This window comes from Artemia franciscana, unplaced genomic scaffold, assembly GCF_032884065.1.
Source record: "Artemia franciscana unplaced genomic scaffold, ASM3288406v1 Scaffold_1399, whole genome shotgun sequence".
Classification (NCBI taxonomy): Eukaryota; Metazoa; Arthropoda; class Branchiopoda; order Anostraca; family Artemiidae; genus Artemia; species Artemia franciscana.
In genome coordinates, this window is record NW_027062812.1 from 10460 (window position 1) to 23806 (window position 13347).

A 13347-nucleotide genomic window follows, 5' to 3' on the forward strand; every position below is an offset into this window, starting at 1 on the left:
TATATATATATATATATATATATATATATATATATACATATATATATATATATATATATATATATATATATATATATATATATATATATATATATATATACATACATATACATTCATACACACACATATATTCCTTAGAGTCACAGTTTGTGAAGGAGCTTTAGGTTTGACCTATAAAATATACAAAATGAATAAATAACCCCAAAAGATGGTTCAAGACTAATATATTTGACAATACAAAGCTTAGCTCACTCAGTATAGTGGTCAGAAGTGCAAAGGCGGAAAATTTTGCAAAAAATATTAAATATCATATTTTCTTTTAAAGATGATGAACAGCTTTTAATTTTTTTTTATGGTGAGGAGGTTTTTATAACTTACCATTTTGTATCAGTATTTTTCCTTCATTTTAATTTCAACAGGTTTATTAGAACTTTAACCCAGACCAGATTTTAGCTTAAATATAACACCATACTACCTATCTACGACGCATATTTATCGAGGTTCCCTTTAAATTCCTTGTGTTTGTTTGTTCGCAAGTTTACCAAAGCAACCTATTATGTGCCCCCCAATAAGAAAAATCCTGGATACACCCCTGTCCAAAGCTAGGTAGCAGTCTGCTAATGCAGAGACCATGGGAGTCTAATAAATCTAACAGAGGGTATTGTAGTATCTCCTTATAAAAGGAGCAAATGAGTTTTTCTTGCTCCATTTTTGTCACCTCAAGAGCAAATTGATCATTTAAGCGTAAAACTGTATCAACTTATCCAGTCGATGTGTCATGTGAAAAATATTTTTCCATTTTCTATATTAAAAACAATTTACCACTCTTTAATGGTTTCTTATATGAACTACTGTTCAATTGTTCATCTTAGTAGCTTTTGAACGCACATAAAATCATCACAGGTACTTCAAAATAGGGCAGTAAGAATACTCGGAATTTATTGTATCAACCCTCAAAACTTGAAAGACGAAACGTGTTTGAGTGCGGTCTTTCATTAGTTATATATGCAGTTTCGACGCTTGTCATTACAGTCAAATCAGTGAATTGCAGCAAAAGTTTGTATTGATGCGTTGCCAGGTTTTACTAACTTATCAACATACTTGGTAAATGTATAATCAGACAAAAGCAAAACGCTAAAAGATTTTTTATGACAAAGCAGCTAGAAATGGTGCTGAAGGGGGGGGGGGCGATTCTCGATGGCTTCTTTATAGGGATAAAACGTGATGGTATTCGATTGGGAGCTATTGAGAGTCAATCTATATTCTTTGTAATCGTAAAAGAAGGAGTCTAGGAGGTCATCATTGAATTGCTTTTCTATCACTTAATTAGCTACTAAATATTTAAAAGTAAAACAGAGTTCATCTTCATTTTTGAATCGTTCATCAAGATATGCTAGCACAAACTTGATCGGGCATACAAAGATAGAACCGAAACAAAATCAAAGTTTAATGCAAGAGCTACAGAATGGGACACCTTGTACGCGTTTACTTGGCTTACAAAATGTAAAAGTTCCAATAGCGAAACTAAATTTTAAATGGTAACAGCAAATTTAAGTTACCAGAATGGTGCATCAGCAGATATCTAAAACAGGATATGACCAGACAATAGTTATTTTTAAATAAGAGAAGGCACTTATCTAAATCCCATATAATATTTATAGCATTTTTGCCAAAGCGAAATCAGATTTAATCTGTTGAATTGCCAACGGTTAAGAAAAATACACGAAAAGTCGAAACACTTATGAGAAATCTTATATGTTTATTAAGATCAAAGATTTATAATGCAGTTAAAACCAACAAATTCCAAATGTTTGTGAATAGCACCACTTTAAACAGTCAAACTAATTTAAATCAAACAAATGTTTAAACACATTTAACTAATAGTTGAATCAGACTGCATTATCCTTCATTAAACGAGCTTTTCTTTTACGAACTTTCTAAGTGAGTTTTCCGTGCACCAACACTAATACCAAAAATATCCTCATGGTAACGGCCGCTATTCTAAAAAAAATACACAATTAATTAGAAACACAGCAACTCTATACTGAAACATCATAAAAATAGATATTATTTCCCTTCCTTTTCTCTGATAGCACAATAAAAGCACCTACCGACAAGTGACTTTAAGACATATCGCCTGATCTTGAAATATGACTATTCCCAAGTTCGATACGACAGCTTAGTCACATACCTCTACCCTTGAAATATCATTGAGGAAGATAGCCAGCCACCTCTATACATGCACAAATAGAGGTATACAAAAAAACTGTTCTTGACTTAAATGGATTCACTCTCAAGCAAAAATAAAAACAGAGAGAATTACAAATTTAAAAGTATCACAGATCCCAGATAACTAGGAGTAAGATAAGCGTTAGGAGTAAAACAAAAAGCTTTTTCGTAAAAAAAAACTTCATTCAATAGCACAAAAAACGTAATAATGCAGATAATATAACGAAGAGGTAACAAAAGCCAAGACCTCATATGGCCCTTGTGACGAGAGATCGGATAGGGTCTGATTATGTCAATCACGCATCTAGAACTTATGCTTATTATTGAACTCGCCAAAGCATTAGAAATCTCCCCAGTTCCGCCAAAGAGGTCGGATCTGGTCCAGTTATGTCAATCACGCATCTAGAACTTGTGCTTATTCTTTCCATCAAGTTTTATCCCAATCTCTCCACTCTAAGCGTTTTCCAAGATTTCCGTTTCCCCCCTTCACCCCTCAAATGTCCCTGGATCCGATTCGAATTGAAAATAGAACAACTAAGACATAAAATCTTTCTATATATCAAGCTTGATTTAGATCTGATCACCCATTCATGAGATAAACCTACCTCAATTTTTACAATTCATCCCTACCAACAGCCTCCCCCAGATGGTCGAATCGGGGAAACACCTATTATCAAATCAATTTCTACAGGTCCCTGATGTGCCTATTAATTTTCATTGTCCTAGCTCATCCAGAAGCACCGAAATCGCCAAAGTATTGGAAATCCCCCCCCCCAAAATCACGTATCTAGGACTTGTGCTTATTCTTCCCACCAAGTTTTACCCCGATCTCTTCACTCTAGGCGTTTTTCAAGATTTCTGGTTTTCCCCTCCAACACACACAAATGTCACCGGATCCAGTCGGGATTTAAAACAAGAGCTGTGAGATACGAGGTCCTACTGAATATCAAATTTCATCAAGATCCGATCACCAGTTCATAAGTTAAAAATACCTCATGTTTTCTAATATTTCCGAATCAACCGTCCATCCCCCCCCCCCAGATGGTCAAATCAGGGAAGTGACTATTTCTAATATAATTGGTCCGATCCCTGATACGCCTACCAGCTTTCAGCGATCGCTATATTGATCACGTATCTAGTTTCGAATCTTCTTCGTGTAAAAATTCGGGTGGTCCGGGATTCGAGCCCGAGACCTCTCGCACCCTAAGGGAGATTCATACCACTAGACCAGCAAGCCACAGTTTAGAACAACAATATTTTTTTTGGCAAATGAAATTCTTCTCAACTATCTAGTTTGCTGGCTCCCTCCCCAGGTGGTCGAATCGGGGGAGCGACCATTTCTAATTTAATCTGGTTTGGTTCCTGATACGCCTGCCAACTTTTATCGTCCTAGATTATCTGGAAGGGCACAAACTAGCAAAACCGGGACCGACAGACGCCCACCAGACAGACAGACAGACATACAGATAGATCGACGGACATAAATTGCAATCGCTATACGTCACTTGGTAAATACCAAGTGCCATAAAAAGGCAAGTGTAGCTACAAAAGGTTAATCATTTTATGTCGGACGGGCAGAAAATTGCACACGTAAATGAATAAGAGAAACAAAAAGAGGAACTTGTAACCAGTTAATCCACACACGCGTACCTACACACATAACCCTGTGTTTTAGTTTTGACTCAAGCTATCTCGATTGTTTTTCTTTCCCATATTTACTCTGCTCTTGTGAAGCTTTAAGTTTTCATGTAAAAATGAATTGCAGTGCATTCTCTTCTTATTTTGTTATACTTTGCAACAGTCATTTTCACATATGATATGGGTTAGATATGAATTATCATCATTACAATACAACTTGTATTTCAAATAACAACCAGGTCAAAAAGACAGATTATTTAAGAGAATTTTATTATATATCAAAGATACACTACTTTTATACTAAAATCACCAAGTAAGTTTCTAGTAGGATTGTTCCTATAGGACAGTAGTTAGTTATATTCTTTGAATGCATTTTATTTTAAATTCATTTGGAAATATGTCTTTGTCCATACCAAAAAATTTAATACTAGAATGAAAGCATGTTTTAGTAAAGATTTCAAGGAGCCGAGTTCTTTGCTTTTGGAATAACACCTATATATACATTCAAACGGGAGGGGTTTAACTAAATTAAATAAAAAAACTAGTTTTTTTAATGACAGTAAGGAGTGACATTAAAACTTAAAACGAACAGAAATTACTCTGTATATAAAATGGGTTGTCCCCTCCGCAATCCCTTGCTCTTTACGCTAAAGCTTTTAATTGTTTTAAAAAGTAGAATTGTGGCAAAGAGTCAAACTTTAGCGTAAAGAGCGAGGGATTGCGGAGGGGACAACCCATTTCAAATACGGAGTAATTTCTGCTCGTTTTAAGTTTTAATGTCGCTCCTTAATTTCAGTTATAAAAAAACTAGTTTTTTTTATTATTTAATTTCTGAACATTTTTGAATTAATGCATGTTTGATTTTGGCTCTCCGCACATAAATTATTGAAATGAAATTTGTATATTATTTTATTTTTTGGCTAAATGGCTTTCTCTTAGTTTTGATCAGACGATTTTGAGAAATAAGGGGTGGGGAAGGAAGCCTAGCTGCCCTCCAATTTTTCGGTTACTTAAAAAGGCTACTAGAATTTTTTATTTTTAACGAACAGTTTTATTATAAAAAATATGCGTAACTTAAGAATTAACTTACGTAACAAACTTTTATATTCTTATATTTTTATTATGTGTACGAGGGGGTTTGTACCCTCGTTAATACCTCGCTCTTTACACTAAATCGTAAGTTTCGTCCCAATTCTTTAAGAATGACCCCTGAATCAAAAAGGCCGTAGAATACATAGTTGAAATTACTAAAAATACTTTAGCACAAAGAGCGAGGTATTTATCTCCTCCTAAATACCTCGCTCTTTATGCTAAAGTATTTTTAGAACCCCTCATATGCGTAATAATCTCTGTTCGTTTTAAATTTCAATGCTTTTCCTTACTTTCAATTGAAAAAACTGTTCATGTTTATTTTTTCATTGTTTTTTATAGTAAGGCTAGAAAATCCTGCGCCCTTTTCATTGAACTTTTCTTTCCCCAAGACATATTCCTCCAAGGAAAGATCCTCCCACATAGCCCCCTCCCATCAACCCAAACCCCCAAATAAAAAAAAATCCCCCTGAAAACGTCTGTACACTTCCTAATAGCCATTACTATATGTGAGCACTAGTCAAAGTTTGTAACTTGCAGCCCCTCCCCCAGGAATTGTGGGGGAGTAAGTCATTCCCAAAGACATAGCTATTATGGTTTTCGACTATGCGGAACAAAATGGCTTTCTCAAAATGTTAATCCGTTGACTTTTTGAAAAAAATGAGCGTGGGAGGGGCCTAGGTGCCCTCCAATTCTTTGATCACTTAAAAAGGGCGCTAAAACTTTTCATTTCCGTAAGAATGAGCCCTTTTGCGACACTCTAGGACCAATTGGTCGATACGATGACCCCTGAAAAAAAAAAAAAAACACGCACCCGTGATTTGTCTTCTGGCAAAAAATATGAAATTCCACATTTTTTTAGATAGGAGCTTGAAATTTTTTCTATAGGGTTCTCTGATACGCCGAATGCGATGGTGTGATTTTCGTTAAGATTCTATGACTTTTTGGGAATGTTTCCTTCTATTTTCCAAAATAAGGCAAATTTTCTCAGGCTCGTAACTTTTGATGAAAAAGACTAAATTAATTAAAACTTATATATTTAGAATCAGCGTGAAAATTCAATTCTTTTGGTGTATCTTTTAGAATCAAAATTTCGTTTTTTAGAGTTTCATTTACTATTGAGCCGGGTCGCTCTGAAAAGAGCCAATCTTGGCCCTTGGAAAACTGCAAAGTTTACTTTGCCCAATAAACGAGTAAGTCAATAAATACACGTGTTTGAACAAGATGTTATGATCCTTTAATTTTTAAAGTTTCAAATTTAAATATTTTCGTCCCTTGAAATGTTCAGAGACCAAAGTGATTTGACCAAAGCGACTTAGAAAATAAAAGAACAATAGATATTATTATATCGATCTTGATGAACCAAATGACGGGGTAAAAATAAATTCAGGATTTTTGTTTGTTTAAACATCTGTTCCAATAGGGAGAAGGTCTAATAGCTCATTTAAGTAAAAAATTAGTAAAAATAGCTACTGAAAAATTAATAGTTACTATATTATTATTGTTATGTAATTTTTAATAGTGACATTGTTTGGTTATTTCTCGTGACAAATCCAGTGGCTATATATCATTGTAGGTTTTTTTTTAGCACTTGGTACTGCGGTCCTATCAACAAGAGTCGAAATTTCACTCAAACCATCCCGATCATATTAGCTCCAACTTGTTATATATTCATGCCCACAGATATTACACTGCAATGGCGGGACAATCCAAATTAATAACAAAGCTAGGAAGAGGTTATTCAGCCTAAAAAGATCTACCAAAACAGCCTTAACACAAGAAAAATACTACATTATTCAAATAGAGTCCAATCTTGTGTAATTTATTAGACTATAATTTTCTCAAGGAGTACAAACTCTCAAGCCCACCCCGAAACCATGTTTCTAATCGCCATTCTAATTAAGCAAGCTCATTAAAAGTTTACTTCAGCACCACTATGTGGCCAAGCAGGCAGGATTTCCCTTTCAAAGATACAATTAGGAACTTATGATAGAGAAGAGACCCTAAACCATCTCAGAACGTCAAAAGAGCTCCAGCTTTTTATACCCAGTCTATCCTCATGTAAAATTAAGCTTAAAATATGATTTTAACTGCCAAGCAGTACTGGGGTAAAAGACCAAAAATCCATCTTTTATAAATATTAACATTTTACGATTTTCTGAAGATACAATTAAATTTACACAGTAAAATTTAGTATTCTTACACGTAAAGATAAATTGAAAGTGGGAAGATTCTGGATGCCATCTTGATAAATAGTTCATCTTGAATCCTGAAATTTCTTGTCTTTGGATCTAGGACCCTATCCTAGATCTTAGGCTCTAGAGTACCGTCTCACCATTCACAAAGAAGTAAAAGTAGTAATAATGTACCCTCTCGCCAAAACATCAGCGATATTCCGTCAAAGCATAGGTCCTGTACTAACAGGGAAACTATTTAATTCAATGCAGAGCTGTGTCGTTTACTAGGCTATTATTCTTTTGAGGGGATGCAACTCTTCAATTTCACCCTGAAGCCTTGTTTGCAGTCCCCATTTTAGTCAAGCAAGCTCATGAAAAGTGCGCTTCAGCATCAATATGAGGACAGACAGGCAAGCTGTCCCTTTCAAGGATGGAGATAGGAATTTATGACAGAGTGTATGACTCTAGACCATAACACAACATCAAAAGAGCTCCAGTCTTTTAAACCTTCCTGCCTATCCTCATGCAAAATTGAGCTTAAAATATGATTTGCAAAAAAACTGACGTGATAGGAGTATTTGAATACTATTTTCAACAAATAAGATTCTATTACAAACATTAAAAATTATTAAGCAGTTTTTTATCATAAGCCTCTATTACTGATACATGGGGAATTGCTAGAAGGGGGCAATAAAAGTCAACGTAACATCTCATGCTTATTCATTCACAAAAGGCAATGTGAAACGTGATTTATGCTTTATGAAAGAATTTTACTTATGAAAGAGAATATTTAAATTTTATCTGACAACTTACAATGAGGTTTTCTACAGCCGATGCAGCTTCATCCGCGTTGATATTTCCATATTCTTGAAATATTGAAACTACAACCGATTTGACATCATTCACCATGTAAAAGCTTCCACATACATAAACATGACCGCCATGACTATCCAACAATTCATAAGTACGACAGGTGTTGGCATCTATCATCATATTATGTTGTACAAATTCCTGAAAAAAAATATAATTAAATCCAAATATGGTTCCATCTACATTCAACTTGACGTTAAGTGAAAAACAGCACAAAAACCAAAGAAGAGTAGAAGCTAGTAACGATAACTTCTTTGCATTAGACATGCAAGTGCCTTCACAAACAAATCTCAAACTGATTACTACCTTTTTTTCTAGGTCTGACTGCTACAAACCAACTATTATTTATTCGCTATTTCCCGAGCTGACCCTTAATTTTTTCCGATAATTTTTTTTCAATTTACGAAAACGAAATTTATTGCACATACTTTATGTTAAAAAAAAAAGTTTAGTTTGAATTATATCTAATCATTCCATTTGATTTCGCTCTCCGCATAATCACTCATGCTTGTAGGGTAAAGGGATATGCTTGAAAATTATGCGTTCAAACTTTGCTAAGCAATCACGAAATTTGATATACTTGGCGCCCCCAGAAAAGCAAGATACCAAAGAAAGCAAAATTAAGTAAAGTTCTAAACAGGCCAAACTCAAGGAAGAGGCCTTCGAGAACGCCCTTTTCGCCGAAACATTCTTATGTTTACTATGGAATCTATTATCCAACGTTTTTCATTAATTTCACTTTTTTTTACCCATCTTCAAGTCAAAAGGATTTTTGTGAACATACCTCTGCCAAGGCCAGATTAAGGCTTTTTCACAATATGAGAAAAGGAATGAACTCTATGTACAAAAAGAGAAAAAGTAAAACAAATGTCAAGACAGCACTTACTCTCTCAATTACAGCTTCTCGGGAGTAGGCAGTAGCAGCAAGCTCAATAGCGCCCATATTATGATATTTCCACTTCTCCTCTCTGTAAAGATTCAGTTCTTGGGTTCTATACCCTCCATAGAAAATAGCTGCGCCCAGATGTTGTCCAACTAAAATTATACTTGGATTTGTCACTTTTGATGTATTAGCATTAGTACAAATTGACACAGAGCGAAATGAATCAGATCAAAAGTAACAATATTAGTCAACAACGAATACCAGCTTTTATCCCAAGTAATCTACAGATAGTTGAAAAGGTCGAAAAGTACTCAGAGTGGTAAAAAAAATGACTATCATAAAGATATTTAAGATTATAAATTTTCATAATAAGACACATATTTTTGGCCCCCGTTTTTCAATTTATCTAGAAAGGGGACTTTGGGCCAATTGGAGGTATGAGGCTTTGGCCATACTTTGAATAGTGAAATTAAGCCAAAACAGCTAGGATTGGATGAAAAAAAATAATAATGATAATAACAGGCTACACCTTGTCTGCTAAGTCTGGACCAATCTAATAGGAGATATTGTACAGTTTCTCTAACTTCACATCTTGATAAAGCTGGGGAATAGCCTATGGTTATTAACTAAATCCATTTATTTAGACTATTCTTGAAAAAAGTAAGAAATAGCATTAGTATATAATTGATAAAATGACACCGAGCCAAAGATTGACAACTTCTTCAAGGCAAGTAATTAAAAAAAAAAAAAAAAAAAAAAAAAAAAAAACAATATCAGCCAACAACGGACACCAGATTTTTTCACAAGTAATTCATAGAGACAATGGGAAAGGTCGAAAAGTATTAAAAAATACAATATAATAATAAATAAAGAATAATGGTTTCCAAAAATAAGATAAAAAAACACATTTTTTGTTGCCCTTTTTTTGGATTTGGACATTTCACAGCCTCTTTCTGAAACCATTACTGAAGTTCTTCTGATTTTCTCAAGACTCTCGATGTTCTGTCATAGCTGTTAGATTATATAAAATTACCTTTCATCAGTTCTGCCCGATGCATCCAGAAAGACCTGAATGGTGCGATCCCTGTACCCGGTCCTACCATTATAATTGGTACACTTGGATTTTCTGGTAAATGAAATCAAGGCTCACTAAAAAACAAGAAAAAAATATTTATTGCATTTTTTATAAAAAAAAAATTAGCTAGCTTCAGTCGGTTAACAGTAAGAATCGTTTCTATTCGGTGTTTTAGGTTGCTTCAACACTAAGTACGTAATTTTCTCTGTCAAGTGTCACAATAAGTACAACCTTTCAATTTTATACAAGTTCTTTGGCACTAGCTTAACATAAAAATCTGTAAAATCATCCCAATTATCATCCAAATCATCACTAATTAACTGTTCAAAAAATTGAACGTCTAATAGAGATATAAGCTAGCATAAAGCATGAAAGGCTTTCAGGGTAAAGTTTATAAAATATTGTCTTCACAGTTAATCATTTGTTCATCAAGAAATTCAATTTTGTTGCTGCTATATTGACTTTTACCTAATACAACATAAACTTTAATAAACTGAAATTCTAAGTTGAGTTTGAGCCTACTTTATATTACTTTTGTTACGGAAGAAATTTTCTCCGTAAAGTGCCTTTCACATTACGTACGTAATAGGCTATGCTAGCTGGTGACGTTACATTACGTGTAACTTTTCACACATAAACAAGTCGAACGTATGTTGCCATTATCTTCATCCTTTAAGGTCATCGCAATTATCATATACGCACTATAAAGAAATAAAAAATGCAGGATAGAGATAAAAGATTCAAGCTACTATCAAGTGTGAAAGGCTTTATAGAAATTTCAAAATTTACCGATTGCTCATTCAGAGATTCTGGGTCTGGAAAATTTTGCATCAACCCACAAGAAATCAATACAAATATATATATATATATATATTTATATATATTTATATATATATATATATGTATATATATATATATATATATATATATATATATATATATATATATATATAAGTAACACACACACATATATATATATAAATATAAATATATATATATATATATATATATATATATATATATATATATATATATATATATATATATATATATATATATATATATATATATATATATATAAGTAATTTATAATACATATATAAGTAATACATATGTAATAAGCATAATCTAGCGTGATTTGAAAGCGGTTTTAAAACAATTTGTGTTTGTTAATAAGTCTATGAAAGTAGAAGATGTTGATCATTCGAACGGACAAAACGTTAAATCAAAAGGATTTATTTCTTCTTAAGAGATTAATTTACTACTTGCATATTATTATACTGGAGTTATTAGACATAGTACCATTAGAATTTCTTTAAAGAGAAGGATAAGATGAAGCCAGTAAAGTCAATAAAATGGGAGAGGCGATTAACCAATAGATTCTGAAAACACAGTTTTTGTTATTTTAAGCAAGAAACTCATAAAACAATATCGTCTTACCTCCACCCTAGACTTTGATAATACTATTTTTTATGTATATTCATACAAAATAGAAAAAAAACAAATTTATAATACCCTCCATTTTCTTCATCGAATGACATTCCTTGCAAAAGAGACGTGAATGCACATGCTATGAACAATGTTAGCCAAATTTCTACTATTCTTGAATATTCCAACGCAGTTCAAAAGATCTAGTTCAAAAGCAATTTTAATGAAATAAATTATTTTAAAATAAAACTGATACGCACTGCAGGGGTAAAGAAGTTTCAACTTTAATGGAAAAGAAAGATAATTTAAATAATAGTCAAGAACCTAAATTGTTATCTCCGGTCTTCTACACCATGTTTTATCATTTCTAAGGTGATATGAAACAAATTACATCAACCATGCTTATTTAGGACAGCACCTTCAAAATCAAGAGTATTCCTTCACAGTGATATGAATTTTAATAATAAAAAATACCTTAATACCTTCTATATCAAATAGAAAGTTTATCTATGAAACTAACAACATAATTTCCAAATTAGTGCAACAGTGCTTATTTAGGACGAAACCTTCAAAATCATGAGTATTCCTTCACAGTGATATGAATTTTAATAATACCAAATACCTTAATACCTTCTATATCAAATAGAAGTTTATATATGAAACTAACAACATAATTTCCAAATTAGTGCAACAGTGCTTAATTAAGGACGAAACCTTCAAAATCATGAGTATTCCTTCACAGTGATATGAATTTTCATAATACCAAATACCTTAATACCTTCTATATCAAATAGAAAGTTTATATATGAAACTAACAACATAATTTCCAAATTAGTGCCACAGTGCTTAATTAGGACGAAACCTTCAAAATCAAGAGTATTCCTTCACAGTGATATGAATTTTAATAATACCAAATACCTTAATACGGAGTATAAGGAGTATTCCTTCACAGTGATATGAATTTTAATAATACGAAATACTTTAATACCTGCTATATCAAATAGAAAGTTTATATATGAAACTAACAACATAATTTCCAAATTAGTGCAACAGTAATTAATTAGGACGAAACCTTTAAAATCATGAGTATTCCTTCACAGTGATATGAATTTTAATATAAAAATACCTTAATACCTTCTATATCAAATAGTAAGTTTATATATGAAACTAACAACATAATTTCCAAATTAGTGCAACAGTGCTTATTTAGGACGAAACCTTCAAAATCAAGAGTATTCCTTCACAGTGATATGAATTTTAATAATACGAAATACCTTAATACCTTCTATATCAAATAGAAAGTTTATATATGAAACTAACAACATAATTTCTGAACTAGTGCAACAGTGCTTAATTAGGACGAAACCTTTAAAATCATGAAATAAATCAAATAGATAAATAAATCAAAAATCAAATAGAAAGTTTATATATGAAACTGTATGAAACTAACAACATAATTTCCAAATTAGTGCAACAGTACTTATTTATGACGAAACCTTCAAAATCAAGAGTTTTCCTTCACAGTGATATGAATTTTAATAATAGCAAATACCTTAATACCTTCTATATCAAATAGAAAGTTTATATATGAAACTAACATCATAATTTCCAAATTAGTGCAACAGTGCTTAATTAGGAAGAAACCTTCAAAATCATGAGTATTCCTTCACAGTGATATGAATTTTAATAATACCAAATACCTTAATACCTTCTATATCAAATAGAAAGTTTATATATGAAACTAACAACATAATTTCCGAATTAGTGCAACAGTGCTTAATTAGGACGAAACCTTTAAAATCATGAGTATTCCTTCACAGTGATATGAATTTTAATAATACCAAATACCTTAATACCTTCTATATCAAATAGAAAGTTTATATATGAAACTAACAACATAATTTCCAGAATTAGTGCAACAGTGCTTAATTTGGACGAAACCTTCAAAATCATGAGTA

At 32.4% G+C, this 13347-nt stretch overlaps 1 protein-coding gene across 1 annotated transcript; it reads right to left on the reverse strand.

The window, feature by feature from the left end:
• Nucleotides 1–1808: 1808 nt before the first annotated feature.
• Nucleotides 1809–10325, reverse strand: LOC136042511 (NADPH--cytochrome P450 reductase-like). The gene is made up of 4 exons (XM_065727474.1): nt 9920–10325; nt 8890–9038; nt 7947–8144; nt 1809–2001 (listed from the first exon to the last, which is right to left on the reverse strand). The coding sequence occupies exons 1-4, from the start codon at nt 9987–9989 to the stop codon at nt 1927–1929; spliced, it is 492 nt and encodes a 163-aa protein (XP_065583546.1). The 5' UTR covers nt 9990–10325; the 3' UTR covers nt 1809–1926.
• Nucleotides 10326–13347: the final 3022 nt, after the last annotated feature.

Coding starts and splice junctions, on each gene's coding strand:
- LOC136042511 (XM_065727474.1), bottom strand. CDS start 9,989: ATGGTAGGACCGGGTACAGGGATCGCACCATTCAGGTCTTTCTGGATG. Junction 9,039..9,919: donor TCGGGCAGAACTGATGAAAG/GTAATTTTATAT, acceptor GTATAATTTTAG/TTGGACAACATCTGGGCGCA. Junction 2,002..7,946: donor CGGCTGTAGAAAACCTCATT/GTAAGTTGTCAG, acceptor TATTTTTTTTAG/AATAGCGGCCGTTACCATGA.